Consider the following 13,702-nt stretch of genomic DNA (forward strand, 5'->3'; position numbering starts at 1 on the left):
TTCTTTCTAACACTGATATTGCTTTTCCTTCTTTTCTCACTTTAGTGTTGGGTACCTTACCTTGGCTTCTGCCGAACTTACAGCATAAGCTATACTCAAAGCCTATATTTTAGGAGGTTACTATCTCTAATGGCTAGTCAGTCATTCAGATCTTCCTTTTCAATAAACACATGCTAAAACTGCAAGTGGATATGTTTTATTTGTTTGTGCCTCTGAAACCCTAATCCCCAGGTGCAATCAGACTACATGTGTGTACCTTGGAGTTTCCTCTTTTTGTAAAGCTGAGCCTAGCATAACCCTATTACTAAAGTGCACATTTAAAGGCACAAGTTTCTTTTCCTTATATTGAAACCAGAGATGTCTTGGCTAGGGAAGAAAACAGTTTTCCTGCTGTTCTGTTTTAGATAAAAACTTAACCCAGAAAGTTCAGGTCAGTTCTCGACTTCTCATTTTATTTAAGAGTTTCTCAGCAACACATGTCAGAAGGGCTGGTACTTCACATGCAAGAAGGGCACCAAGTGTGGAAGTTAGATTCCCCCAGATGAAAGAAACTCAAGACTTTAGGGAGCTCCTTCACAGATATAAAGAAAATAAGGACTTTGACCTGTGCATGGTGAGATCTATAATCATTAACTCATTTGACTTAGAAAAACCTTTTTGGTTTCAGACAATTCTGTAGGAAGGTAATGTCTTTTACTGTGATTGGAAATTAAATAAATGAAGCCGGTCTCCAGCCAGAGTACTGAGAAACAGCTCATAAAGGTTTTTCTAGTGAAGATGTCCCAGGTAAAATCTTGTGGATCCAGGCACGTTATAATCTTGATGACTACTCAGCTTCATCCTCAGTCCTCAGGATTCTCAGAACCAAAGGTGGGGTTATACAATTTGTATTTCTTTTTACTTGCTTAATAAACATAAGACATGTGCTGGCATCAGTAGCCAGATGAGTTGCACAAAGAAAAAAATCAAAGTGGCAGGATGGGGAGAGACAGCGTCCCAAGCTTTTGGTAGGAAAAAGAAGTAACAGTGCTCTGAGTGGATACCCAGGCAGCAGAGAAGGGAGTTGCTGAGAGAGGCTTTGTTTGGCTCTTAATGCATGATCCTCCCTGTGCTGGAACAAAAGAGTAAGCAAGAATGCAGTAAACAGCTACCTGTCCAGCCCTTTAGATCCAGAGGGGAGAGAGATGCTCTGTGGGGAGGAAGGAGAAACGTGAGGGTGGAGTCAGAACAGGAGAAATAAGAGGAGGTAGGATGCTGGATAGTGGAGAGGTTGGGGGAGGAATCAGCCCTGGCTGCAGAAAGCAGCGGTGAGTGACTTTAAGTGCACAAGAGCGTTCACGTGGGAAGTTAATGCAAACCAGATCACCATGACTGCTTCATAAAAACATGCCCTGTAGATCATAGGTTGAAATTGAAGGTCATCTTCCTCTTCTCCTCAGATTGGTACTTTGTGGTTTTGCATTTTTTTTTGTTTTACCTGAAAGCAGCTTCTCAGGTTTAGGTTGGATAGTATGTTAATAGACAGAAATGGTTCTTTAACATCAGATGTGATTTTAGGGAGTAAAACAGCTAGAGAAAGGACAATTCACAGCCCAAAGATCAGTAGCATTCATTTCTTTATTGTCTATACAGGGAGACTAAAATTACAAGCGTTGCTAGAGTCACAGCCTAAGCAGACCACAATCTATATGATCCTTTACTCAGTTTGTGCTGCTCAGAACCACATCTGTTTAGCTGCATGGAAAACATTAATAGTAATTTATTGCTTTGCCTGACAGCAGCAGGGAAAGCATTCTGGTTCCTTTCAAAATTGCCTCAGCGAATGATAACGTTGCTGAAGGTTTAGTCACTTGCTTGTCAAGGGCTGGTACAGGAAGGCAGGCAAACTGGAAAACCTAGTATTGCACAGCAGAGAGCTGTAGTTCTCACGACTGGGCAAATTATACTTCCTCCACCTCCTGTTTCTCTGTAGCTAGTGCAGCCGATGTCATTTGTTCTTCCAAGGAATTCCCCTTATTAATCAGTGTTTTGAGATCACTTCTGTGAAAACTATCCCAACTCTCCCTGTTAGTGTCTCCAGCCTCATATCAGAGCTATTACTGACCTGAAACCAGAAGGAAATGAGTTGCCTCTGTGCTTGCTTTAGAGTCAGAGGTCCTCGCACAGAGACAGAAGAAATAAAAAGGCAAAACTCTGCTCAGGAGCATGAGATTATTGAATTAAAAGAAAACGTGGAGGAAAGCGAGGCTGATCATGACAAGCCTCTAAATGCTCCAACGAGAAAGGTAAGAATTTTACTTGCTCATTAGATCTTTGCTGTTGGGAAAAACACTACATAGCAAGAGAAATGACACTTTGCAGAAACATCTTGCTGGGGTGGTTCAATTGATTGTTCAAGGGAGAGGGAAAGGAACTGAAAACGTACTTTTTTTCTTCTTATCCGTGAGATGTTCTGATATTGGAGTGGTATTTTAAGTTTTAACTTGGGAACTAAAGTTGCAATTGATACTCTGAGTTTTGCTTTCTATTTTCATGTGCCATCAGTGGGATTGGGCTCAAAATCAGAAAGGAGAAAAGTTGAAATCGGTTTTAAACACAGGCTTCCCTTCAGCACAAATTAACCAGAAAACAGTGCTGCCAAAACAAGAATGTCCTCCAACAGAGCATGCAGGACTCTTTCTTTTTATCTTTGAGTAATTCAGAGTTACTAACCATTATGAATTTGTATTAATAGAATGCTCCAAAGCCTCAGTCCAGACCAACTATGAGTCCTGAGGAAGGTAGCTTCCAGTACTTAGCTTAAAGCTATGGAGCAGACTAATGCTGGCAGAGGTATAATATATGTTCACGGGTGACTGTTGTACAATTATTTACATTACTCACTCAAGGAATATTTGTGACAGAGCAAAGATGTTTCCCACTTTTCTCTAGGCATGGCTGAGCCCCCCGAGAGCTGTCTGTATTAGTCACACCACCCCTCCCTTCCTGCTCCTAGTGGAGTAACTGCAACTGCTTCCTTGTGCAAGCCCCACTGATCATCTCTGTGTGCTGTTCCATTCCACTGGCTGGGCAAAACCCCCATTTATTCTACTATATCAGGGGTCAGCTACTTCTCCTCTGGTCTGGTAAGCTGAATCAGCTTGCTGCAGGGTGAGACAAATTTGAGGGAGGTGCAAAGAGGAACGGGAGAGGGTGGAAGAGAGGCAGGGGTGAGCTAGATCTGCTTGGCTATATTGCAAAACTTTACCCTTAAGTTTATCCTTCCCCTTCTCAGAACTGAGTTTTCATTCAAGCTCTGTTTCTGCTGATTCTGGCAATTGGCTTCCTTTCCTATAGCGACTGCTGGAAAATTATCATGCTCTGCTTTCTGCTTAGGTGGCAGGTTAATCAGAGCTGCCCTGCCCATCAGGGAGATATTTTTCTCTGCTGCTGTTGCTTCCCCTCAGCAGTCTTGTGATGCCTATGGGCAATGTCCAGAGGCTCTTGGACTAGTTGTGGAGCTGAAGGGTTTCTTGAGATCAAGGCAGTATGCTATGTGTGATTAAGAATTACATTTTGTGGTAATCTAAATATGTGGTGGCTCAATAGAAACCTGGACTTGACAGCTGTCTGTCTCAACCAATATTACTATGTCTGATTTCAAAGTTGCACTCTAGGTAGTAGTTACTGACTTTTAAAAATTTTTTAAATACAAAATGATATGCTAGTGTTAAGTATTAAATTGAAGCTTCAGTCTTCTAACACATTTAAAAATTAAATTAAAAAATTTATAGGTAAACATAATAACACCTGAAAGTATGCTGTAAGTCAAACCATATTCAGTTTCTGCTCTTTGTTCTCCACCAAAGCAAAGTTCTGTGTGCAGAGATGTCTGCAGAGAGTGTTTCCCTTTTTCTGCCCCTGCTCCTGGAGAAATGACTCTTGTAAGATCTTTCTGTAAGTGTTTGTTTTCTCTCCCTGTCCCCTTGGCACCCTCACAAAAACTTTTAGCCAGCTGGTGGATTCAGTAAAATTCAGTGAAAACCTTTCTGTTATGCTGGATTCTTAGAAAGTTAAAAAAGTAAAGGACAGTAGCCTGGATTAGTGTCTCCCACCAATCTGCACATGTGTCCCAGACAACCTTTTCTTTACTTATACTAATGTCAAAAAGGATGTGGAGTTTACTACTGGGTTTATGATGGATGGAGAGGGGGAAGGAGAAGGAATAAAAAGGCAGCATGGTCTACTTATGAATTCAAGCCCTTCCTTCAGTCTTCTGTCTGTGGAACAAAGCAGTTGAAGTTTTCTGTTTTGCTGTGTCACCTAAGTGAGGTTTTAATTGTTTGGTTGGTTTGGGGGTTTTGTTTGTTTGTTTGTTTTATAATATTCATACCACTAAGTTAACGAATTAAAAGATTAATTTTTTCTATGGTCTTAAATAGTATTAAAAATTAAACATCAGGCAAGTACTGTCCTTTCTCTCCCATATGAACGTATATGTGTACAATCGCTTTGGAGACAGTTTTCTTGTGCTCTCCTAGAATAGGTGAGGTTCCCATTAAACTCTGTTAAATATATTCAATAACCTTCAAGTTTCCCATCTTCTTCAGAAAAAGGCAGTCAGCTATAAAGGTCTCAGTTATTTTATTGTGGATTTAATGCAATAGCATCTATTGAATAGCAGCCCCTTTGCTTTGATGCTGGCACCCAGTAGCTATGCAGATTGACATCATCAACATTGCAAAGGTGAATGATTTTGGAAATATCTCTATAAACACCCTTTTGGTTGGGAGGGATGACAAACATTAAAAGGACAGCTTGTGGAACGTGCAACTCAAATTCCTGTAGTTAAAAATAAAGAGGGAGCCAAGAATGCACCTTTGTAGTACTTTGACTTTAAGGGCAACTCAGTTGGAAATTCTGCACAAATGGGAATTAAACGTTTTTATTTCAAGTAATCACCTGACTGTGAAAGTTCTTTGCCTTCTGCAGGTCCACATTCCCACCTGCAGCAGCAGTCAAGGGTGGGAACCCCTGGTGTAGGGCATTTGCTTACCAATGTGGCTTTCTCATCTATGCGGGGTTTTTGTTTCTAAATGTGACAGTAGAGACTCACTTCAATATTTTTTTTCTTGCCTTATTTCATTAATCAATATGTCCTTCCCTTTTATACCTAGGAGAGAGATCATTGGAAGTCCTGCAGGAGTGTAGTTTTCTGGAAGTGTAAACTATGGATGGTTATAACTGCAATATTTCTAGTAATCTTCCTCGTCATTCTCATCAGCCTAATTCTTTATTCTAGTAAGTATCTCACTCTTGGTTAGAGTAATACAAATGTACAATATGTACAGTCTAATATAACACAAATGCAAGAGTAGCATCCTTTAAACTCCTTCATTAAACTGCTGAAGGGACTGGGACACTGAGTGCAGAGGCTGGTATGTTGAGTAGTGGATGTGAGTGGTTTTGTCTTAGCATGCAGCAAGCAACGTGTATCCTGATCAGGTGGCAATTCCAGTTTGTAGGTAGCTAAGTGAGAAAAAGTTATAAGAGATACAGGGATGAGGATGGAAATTATGTTTGTCATGTTGCAACAAGCGTCATGGATCACTCAGATCCCCTCAAGTGGTGTCATTGTCACTCAGGCTCCCAGAGCAGCTGACTTTTCCTAATGGGGGTGGGTGTTTGACCTCCACGTGCTGTCACTTCTCTTCGGGTGACTTGCTGTAAGACTCCAAGCCCAGGGAACTGCTGGCTCACAGATTTGGCTAGGAATTTTGCTTTAATATATAGATGTAGGGGTTCATTAATATCTCAAGATGGCGTCAAGAGAATAAGCCACGGGCTTGTTCCCAAGGAATTTCTTTATTTATTTAGGGGAGCAAATAAGGGAACTTGGCCAAAGTTCAAAAGGACACCACACAAGCTAAACAAAAATGTTTCACCACAATACTGACTCAGCATATATTATTAATCCACAACACTTAAGTAAAAATCCAGTAAACCAACAACACTTAAATCAAAATACAATCACTCCAGCTCCAAAACACCCTAAGCATCAAGAAAGGAGCAGAGAAAGAGAAGCAGAGGGATCAAGAAGAGAGGAGAAAGAGGGAGAGACAGATCATATAGCTACCACTGCAGCCTTGTAGAAGACCAGCTCTCACAAGTCCAGTGGCAGGACTGCAACATGAGGCAAACACATGCCCTTGGTTTTATCTGCTCTGGTCCTCATGGACAACCCCCTAGGCAGGGTCTCTGACCCACCAGCCACTCTGGGGGTTCCAGATCATGGTGAGGGGCAGTGTTCTCACTGTCCCTGCCAATCTGAGTTGGGTGAGGGGCTGCAGGAGCTCTGGGGTGTTATAGTTTTCCTGGGCTGTTTGTGACTGACAGTTCCTCCAGAGCTTCCCCCTGTGGGCTCCAGAGGCCTGCTATGAGGGACACGACACCACCCCAACTCCATGAGGTTCGAGCCATCCCTTCCCCCTCCACACACACACACACACACACACACTCACTCCCACAAGGTGGTTCTGACCCAATAATAACTGACCTGGTGTCTAACACTTGCACTTTCTTTCTGTCACTCCCAGCCAGTCCTTACCTAGGAAATTTCACCATGGAGCAAGCCAAGAAGGTTTTTTTCAATACTTCAGCTAACTGGAACTTTTTCCTTTTCTTTCTATCTCCTTTTATTATTAGATGTTTACACAGATGAGGATGACTATTGGGATCCTGATGCACTACTAAACAGTGGAAATTTTCACAATTTTTCGGGAACATTGGAGTTAATGTGTGGTCTCCCACACTTTTTCTCTGAGGACATTACTAAGAGGGTATGTCTTGATGAGGTTCTTGGCAAAGTTGATTCTGCTTACAACATAGTTTCAGTGTTTTTCCTTTCAAGAAGTTTCTGTTTCTCTGTGTAGCAAGTCCACAAAAAAATTGAGTTGTACTTCTTAAAGTCCTGATCTAGAAAAAAAGTGTTGTCTGCTTTCATGAGTACACAATGACAGCCTGAGTTTATAGCTGCAATTTCCATCAAGCCATCATGGCTCTGAGTTACAGCTGAAATAAGCTCAGCAGGCATGACAGTGCTCATTTAGACATTGTGGAAAGGGAGTATCAGTAGAGAAACCCTTCCCTCTACCATTTAAAAGTTAGAAGAGCTTTTGGGCACTAATTAAATCACAAACCTAGCGATGTGAATTGTACATGGCAACATGAGCATACACTTTTACATCACCCTGAATGCCTCTATTGTGTTAAGGTTATATAGCAATCACTCAAATGTGCAATTAACTTTTCTGTCAAATTTAAAAGGACCGTGTACCTCTTCCAGGGCAGATATTTGCTGAAATTTGACCTTCAGTAGCTGTGTTTATGCCCATGAGATACCTTCTAGGAATGAATTGCTGTGCTTTCTTTTGTGCAGAAAAGAGAGATTGAATAGAAGAAATATGTTTTACTTTTTTTCTTTTTTTTTTTCTATCCCAGCTAACAGAGGTCTACAGTTCATCTCCAGCTTTAGGACGTTACTTTAGGTCAGCTCAAGTGATTTCTTTCAGGTAAGCAATTTGTCACCAAAATTATCTGAAAATTATAGGCTTTTGATGAAATAAACACATAAGCATGTGTATATATAGGTTGTTTAGGGGAAAGTTAGGTTTATAGGTAGGCAAAACTGGTCAAAGGATTCTCTGGTGTAAACAGAAAATGCTGCTAATAGTATATGACAGTAGCATTTTGTTGCTGTAAAGTATTCATCTCTGTTATTTTTGGTTCTAATTGCAGCCCTTAATAAACATATTCAAGGATATTCATTAAAGGGAAAATTAATTGATGGAGACGCTTAAAATTGAAGTGGCTTAAATAGTCTTAAATAAATAAAACAGGGTTCATGGGGAGGAGAGAACTGTTTTGTTTCCAAAAGAGGTAAAGGCAACAGGAAGATACATGCCTTCTGTCATGAAGAAATAGCATAGAGGCAAGGGAAGACAGTCAGAGAGCTTCCCCGAGGAGTTCTGAAAAGCTCAATTACAAAAGAAATTAGAAAGATGGGAGAAAATCAAGGAAAGTAGATTCACAAAGTCCCAACCCTTGCGAGGGCAAGGACAGAGAAAGAGCTACCCTGGGATGTGGCAAGGGGCAGTCCTGTGGTCACTTTGCTCACTTGAGGGAATATGCTCCCTTGCACTGCCAGCCTTGGGCGTGCCAGCTCTGTTCCATGGTGAACTGTAGCTTCTAAGCCTTATTTCCTCTGTGCCTAAAAATTATGATTTAGACCATCAAGTACAAAGGTCTAGTTCTGCATATATATTGATCAGCTGATCTCTCCCTCTCTGCCTCTTTGTGTGTCTCTCTTGCTGCCTCTGTTTTCTTTTATTTTCTCACATTCAACTACTTTTTGTAATGTTTAAGTTCTGTGAGCACAAAATGTAGCTGTTGAATTGTAGACAGTGGATGTAGAATGAAATCTCCAGAGGTGGTCTCCCGTTCACTGGTTTGTGTAATCCACTCCAGAGCTGAGTTAGGAGCACAGCTGGGTGGTCCCAGGTACTGCCGGCAGGAGAGCAGACCTTTCTGCAGGTTCCTAGCTAAGCTATGTACATGCTATTGCAACATCTCTTATCAGTGTGTACTTGTGAAGCAGGGGTGCTGAAAACCACACCCCATTAGGACACGTGTCCAACTGCCCTTTGTGCATTTGAAAACATGTCCCTGGTTGGCTTCAAGTACATACCCAGTTTCAAGAGCTGTTCTGAGAAGGGAGGAGGTCGGAGGAGGAAACTGGAAGCTTTGATGACAGTTTTCTTTTATAATGCTTTTCTTTAGAAAACATTCTAAAAAAAAAAAATCCATGTCAACATTGATATGTAAAGACAGTCTTCTCAAAGAAATAAAACATCCAGGGGGAGCTTGAAGGCATTCATACCTGACTTTGTTTTTCAGTAATGAAAGCTCCACTGTAATTTATCAGCTAGTGTTTTCTGTACCACCAACAACAGAAGGATTTATGGAAAACATTATGAACCCAGATTTTATAAGGAACATTTTACGTCAAAATATTTATGATGAAGATGACACTTTTAATCCTGAAACATCTGAATGTGACAAGTTAAAGCTTGACCGAACTTCTCTCACATGTAAGTGCTGTACATTATAGAAACTGTTTCTTTACAAAGAGCAGAAGCATTTTATGGTAAAGAAGGGAAATAATTCTAAAAAAGTGTTGATATGTGTTAGGAAATATATTTTGCACAACAACATTAAGAACACCGTAAAATAGTTTTGAGAAAGTCCTGCTATGCATAACTTATTACCGCGGATTCAATGTCAGGTGCTCTGATGAGAAAGGGAATAGTGATGAGACTGGTCAGCTATGGACTCCAACCAAACTCCTTAAATCTATTCTTACATTTTTTCTATACAAAGAAATTCTCCTCATATGTGTGTGTACCATAACAGGGAGACAAAAAATGAAAAATATTTATCCTTATTGTATATTGATTTCTGAATGTTTACAAACTAAATTTTAATCCAAGTAAAACAGGATAGGTAATTTGAGATTCAATTTCTCGATTTTCTTTTTCTCAATCAAGGGTGAAAAAGACTCCTGATTTTTGTCTCTTTGGAAGTTTGGGTTTTTTTGAAAATTTATTATGCACAGAAATACCTTTTAAAATCACCAAATATTCATTCTCCTAGGTTTTCTAAGCAGTGATTCCGATGACTACCAGTGACTAGCCAGCGATTCCAACAAATTTATATTTGTCTTGATAGAAATGCCAGTATAAAAGTCCCATGAGCTTTGCAGTTATAATGAAAACAATGCACGGAGCTTCTTCCCGCACCCCCAGTTTGCTAAGCCAAACTTATGTGCTTTCAGAATAATCCTAGGCCAAAACTTCAGCATGCAGTGTATATTGTGATTAACTCATATTAAAGTTTCATTTTAATATTGTACTGTTTTAACTTTCAGAGAAATGATGGAAAAGTTCCTCGTCTTCATCACCACCTAGAAGAGATGAGATCTCCTATCTGTTAGTAATCCCAGGGCAGGGAGCTATTCATTAGGTAGAAACACTTCTAAATACTGCCTGTGATGCAATATTGTAAATGGAACATGTGGCATATTTATAACAGTGTTGCACTCCTACACCACCACTACCTCCTTCTTAATTGTCCTGATACCTCAATAATCCATTTTGCTCTTGTGAAAATCATATATCTTCTCTGATGCATGTTCTGTTGACTTTGAAAGCTCTGCTTTGTCTTGCCTTTTGTTTAAATCTGAATGTTCTGTGCAAGCTTTAAAAGTGGTCTTGCACATGGCTTTCTTCTTCTCTTGGTTTATCCAAAATTATCTGCATGGCTTCACCCTTAATGCTCACTTTCACCCATACTGTTACTTTTTTCTCTCCTAGCTTCATATGCCATGTTTTCCCACTGCTCCTTTCTTGTAAAACAGCCTGAAAACATATATATATATATATATATATATGTATATGTATTCTCTAATTACATCAAAGACCTTTGCACTAGATTCTCAAGAAAGCTTTAACTCTCCTTATTCATCCTAGAGTCTTCCTGGATAAGGTGATATCTGCTCTATTTTTCTCTTCTTCTGTGTGAAATAGAAAAGAAGGAAGAAACATCGTGAAGAAACATGTCTTGTTCACTAACACATCTGAATGTCACAGGAATCTATCAAAGGTCAAATTAGCCGTGTGCTTTAATAATTAACTACTGCTATTAGTGAGTAGACAGATATTTCACCTACATTTGTAAATCTGAAGACAAACTAGTCCACTCCCTTAGCTATAGTCCCTGTCCCTGCACTGGGGATAAAAATGAACAGATGCAAGATATTTGCCTTAATAAGGCAGCAAATAGTTGTTCTTGTTGATGAAAGATCAGATGAGATGGATCAAAGCCAAGAGGAAGATGCTGAAGCAGACCATGTAGATCAGCATGGCATGAGAGTTATAAACAGTACCTGACTATGACCTGAAAATGAAGCATTAACCTTATGCAGAGTGGAATGTATTCACTACCATGTTAGTGAAGTATACCTTCTTGTCATTTATTTATAGCCTGTTGGATAGACAGACACATTTTGTATTTTAAGAAATACCTTATGGTAAATTGTGTTTTCTAATATTACTAGTTTATTTAAGGAGTAATCTGTCAATGTTATTGTGCATTAAATTATTTTTAGTCCTAAAGTGATTGTTTTCAAGCTCCATTCTTTCAGGTGTTTGAACTGGAAAATAACCTCTGGAATTCTAAATGCTGAGAGCTGTACGAAGGTTCTGTCTGACAGAGCTGTACACTCACACCCACAGTTGTTCTTACATTAGTTTTATCTGAACTTGGCAAACATTCTGGACCAAATTAGTAGTTCACATAACTCTCCTATTTGTGGGTAATTCTGATCCCATCTTGAGTTGTAAAATGTAGCATTGGCTGTAAGAACCATAATTTCTCTTGCTGTAATTTTCTATGCAGCATAGAGCTAGAAGAGGTATTCCTCTTGATTCTTATACTGGGGAAGGATAAACTTCATGGCCTGCATGGTTTGTCCCAAAAGCAGCAGGCTATGAAAGTACCAGCAGCAAAGAAATAAGTTACTGTTGAGATGCTGCTCAAACTTACTGCTCTTACTAAGACGCCTGAACATATCCTTGAACACTTCATCTCAATTCTAAGAACTGAAAAATAATGTAATGATTAGACTTCTTTATGGTGATACCCCTATGAACATTAAGAGTTGAGAGGAAAAAAAGGAGATAAGCATTCATTTTTTAGCCAGCCATCCTCCTCTGCCCCAGTACCTTAACCCCAAGGAAAGAAGGAGGTGGAGTTGTCGTAAGACGTGATATTAAACAGAAAATATCCAACTTTACAGTTCACATCCAGTCAGATTGTATTAATTATGATTCAGTTCATTAGGAACACAGCAGTATGAAAACACATTATTTCATCAAGTTAGATATTTTGTGCGGATGTTTAATGTGAATTTTAATAGAAGGGATGTGGGTAACACTTTAATGACTGAGACAACTGAGACACTGTGAAAAAGCATCTTATGGAGTGTGCAACCAGCCCTTTAAAACCCCATAGCAGGTAGTCATCTGTGCAGCCACAGCAGCCAGTACCAGTTTTGGGCGGGTTCAGCTGCCTGTCACAGCAGTGGTACCTGCAGGCAGTCTGTGTCCTTCCATGCTACGTGCAACCATTGACCCGTGGGACTGCCTCCGGCACCGAAATGGCAGGTGGGAGTGGCAAAGGCACCACACCACAAAGCCAGGGCTGCAACCAGCCATCACAGACAAAGGAAGACTTAAATTCGGGAAAACCGTGCAAGATTTTCTTCCAAATTGCATTGTCACAAAAATGGAGGGAGCAAAAAAAACATGCTCAAGCAAGAAAACAGGCACATAATCACTTTGTGAGCTCTGGTAAACAGTTGAATAACCAGTTTCAGTCCTTTGCGCATGTCCAGAAATACTGCTTGCAGAGGGGTGATGGGCTCTGAGGAGGTTATATTCCAGCACTGCAGAAAGCCAAACCTGAGACTCCAGCAGGAGTGAGCTGCAAGAGTTGTGTCATGGAAACAACACCTGGGCTTCTACTACTGAGATGTAGTTGTCACCTGGGCAGCATCAGTACTCACACTCTTCTGAGTGGGTGTAATAGTTGTTTTGCATGCAGTTTATTGGGTTTTTTTATTTAATTCCAACTTCATTAAGACTTGACTCTTAGACGAGTAGTACATTAAAAGGGGAAGGGGGGAATTTGAGAAATGAGTTATTTATAAAAGTTGTGCATTGTATAATAGTATTAATCAAGCAGGACAGAAAAACTTTGGAAAAGTGTAAGTGCATCTAATACAAGGTTTATGCTCTCATTTAAAACATAAAAGATGCCCCAAACAAACAAAATAACCCTGTTATTATTGCATTTTTGAGATTTGTATCAGTAGCTCTTTAACACACCCTTAAAAAGTATTATAAAAGTCCAGAAAAATGTGCAGCCTCAGTTGCTTCTAACATTGAAGCTCCTCATTTTCTATAGAGGAACGTTGTCTTTATGATAGCAGTTGCTACTGATTCCTCCTGGTTTAGTTGTCAAGTCCTGTACCCTGTCCATGTTTCTTTCTCTGATCACCTTTTCATGGACAGGTTTGTCTCACAGGAAATGACTGGTAGATGTATCCTAATATGTAAGCTTGGGAGAGAGAGAGAGAGAGAGAGAGAGAGTTGTTTGTTTGAAGACCTGACAGCAGAGGTAAGATGGTTATCACGGCTGCATACACTGAAGTAAAAGAGTGCCTTCTAAGTTACCAGGACATCATCATATTCACTATATTCTTCAGGGCTGGTGATAGTTTTCTTCGCCTTGGGCACTTTGACAAGTGCGTATTCTGTCTGATTATTGCCATCAATCTCGGAGGCTTCATGTTTTACATTGTGGCTGAGAGTCGAGTACCACAGTTCACTGGAATTCATAGAATCTCTTTTGGCAGCATGTTCCTGAGGGTGGAAGTGGGAAAGAGAGAAGGAGTGAAGTTCAACACGATTATACCCTGAAGAAGCTGAACGAGCCTAGTATAGCCTATACACTCACGCAGTGCTATTGACCAATATACACAGTACCAAGAAGGGTTTGTAAATCCACAGTCATTTCCCTACTACACAGGCTATGGTGGCACACC

General features: G+C 40.1%; 1 protein-coding gene across 3 annotated transcripts; it reads left to right on the forward strand.

The window, feature by feature from the left end:
• The first annotated feature begins 672 nt into the window (after positions 1-672).
• On the forward strand, positions 673-11,110 carry CUNH3orf52 (chromosome unknown C3orf52 homolog). 3 transcript variants are annotated; one of them, XM_018076924.1, is made up of 7 exons: positions 673-870; positions 2,072-2,285; positions 5,157-5,280; positions 6,685-6,818; positions 7,480-7,550; positions 8,935-9,128; positions 9,965-11,110. In XM_018076924.1, coding segments are annotated over exons 2-7 (690 nt in total). In that variant the 5' UTR covers positions 673-870; positions 2,072-2,120; the 3' UTR covers positions 9,967-11,110. The 3 variants fall into 3 exon arrangements, 2 of the variants coding, with proteins under 2 accessions (XP_017932413.1, XP_017932412.1); XR_001921194.1 differs by lacking the exon at positions 673-870 and having other exon boundaries at positions 1,949-2,285; positions 9,965-10,059; positions 10,566-11,110; XM_018076923.1 differs by lacking the exon at positions 673-870 and having other exon boundaries at positions 1,949-2,285.
• The last annotated feature ends 2,592 nt before the right edge of the window (positions 11,111-13,702 follow it).

Source organism: Manacus vitellinus, unplaced genomic scaffold (assembly GCF_001715985.3).
Source record: "Manacus vitellinus isolate BGI_N305 unplaced genomic scaffold, ASM171598v3 scaffold_34_pilon, whole genome shotgun sequence".
Classification (NCBI taxonomy): Eukaryota; Metazoa; Chordata; class Aves; order Passeriformes; family Pipridae; genus Manacus; species Manacus vitellinus.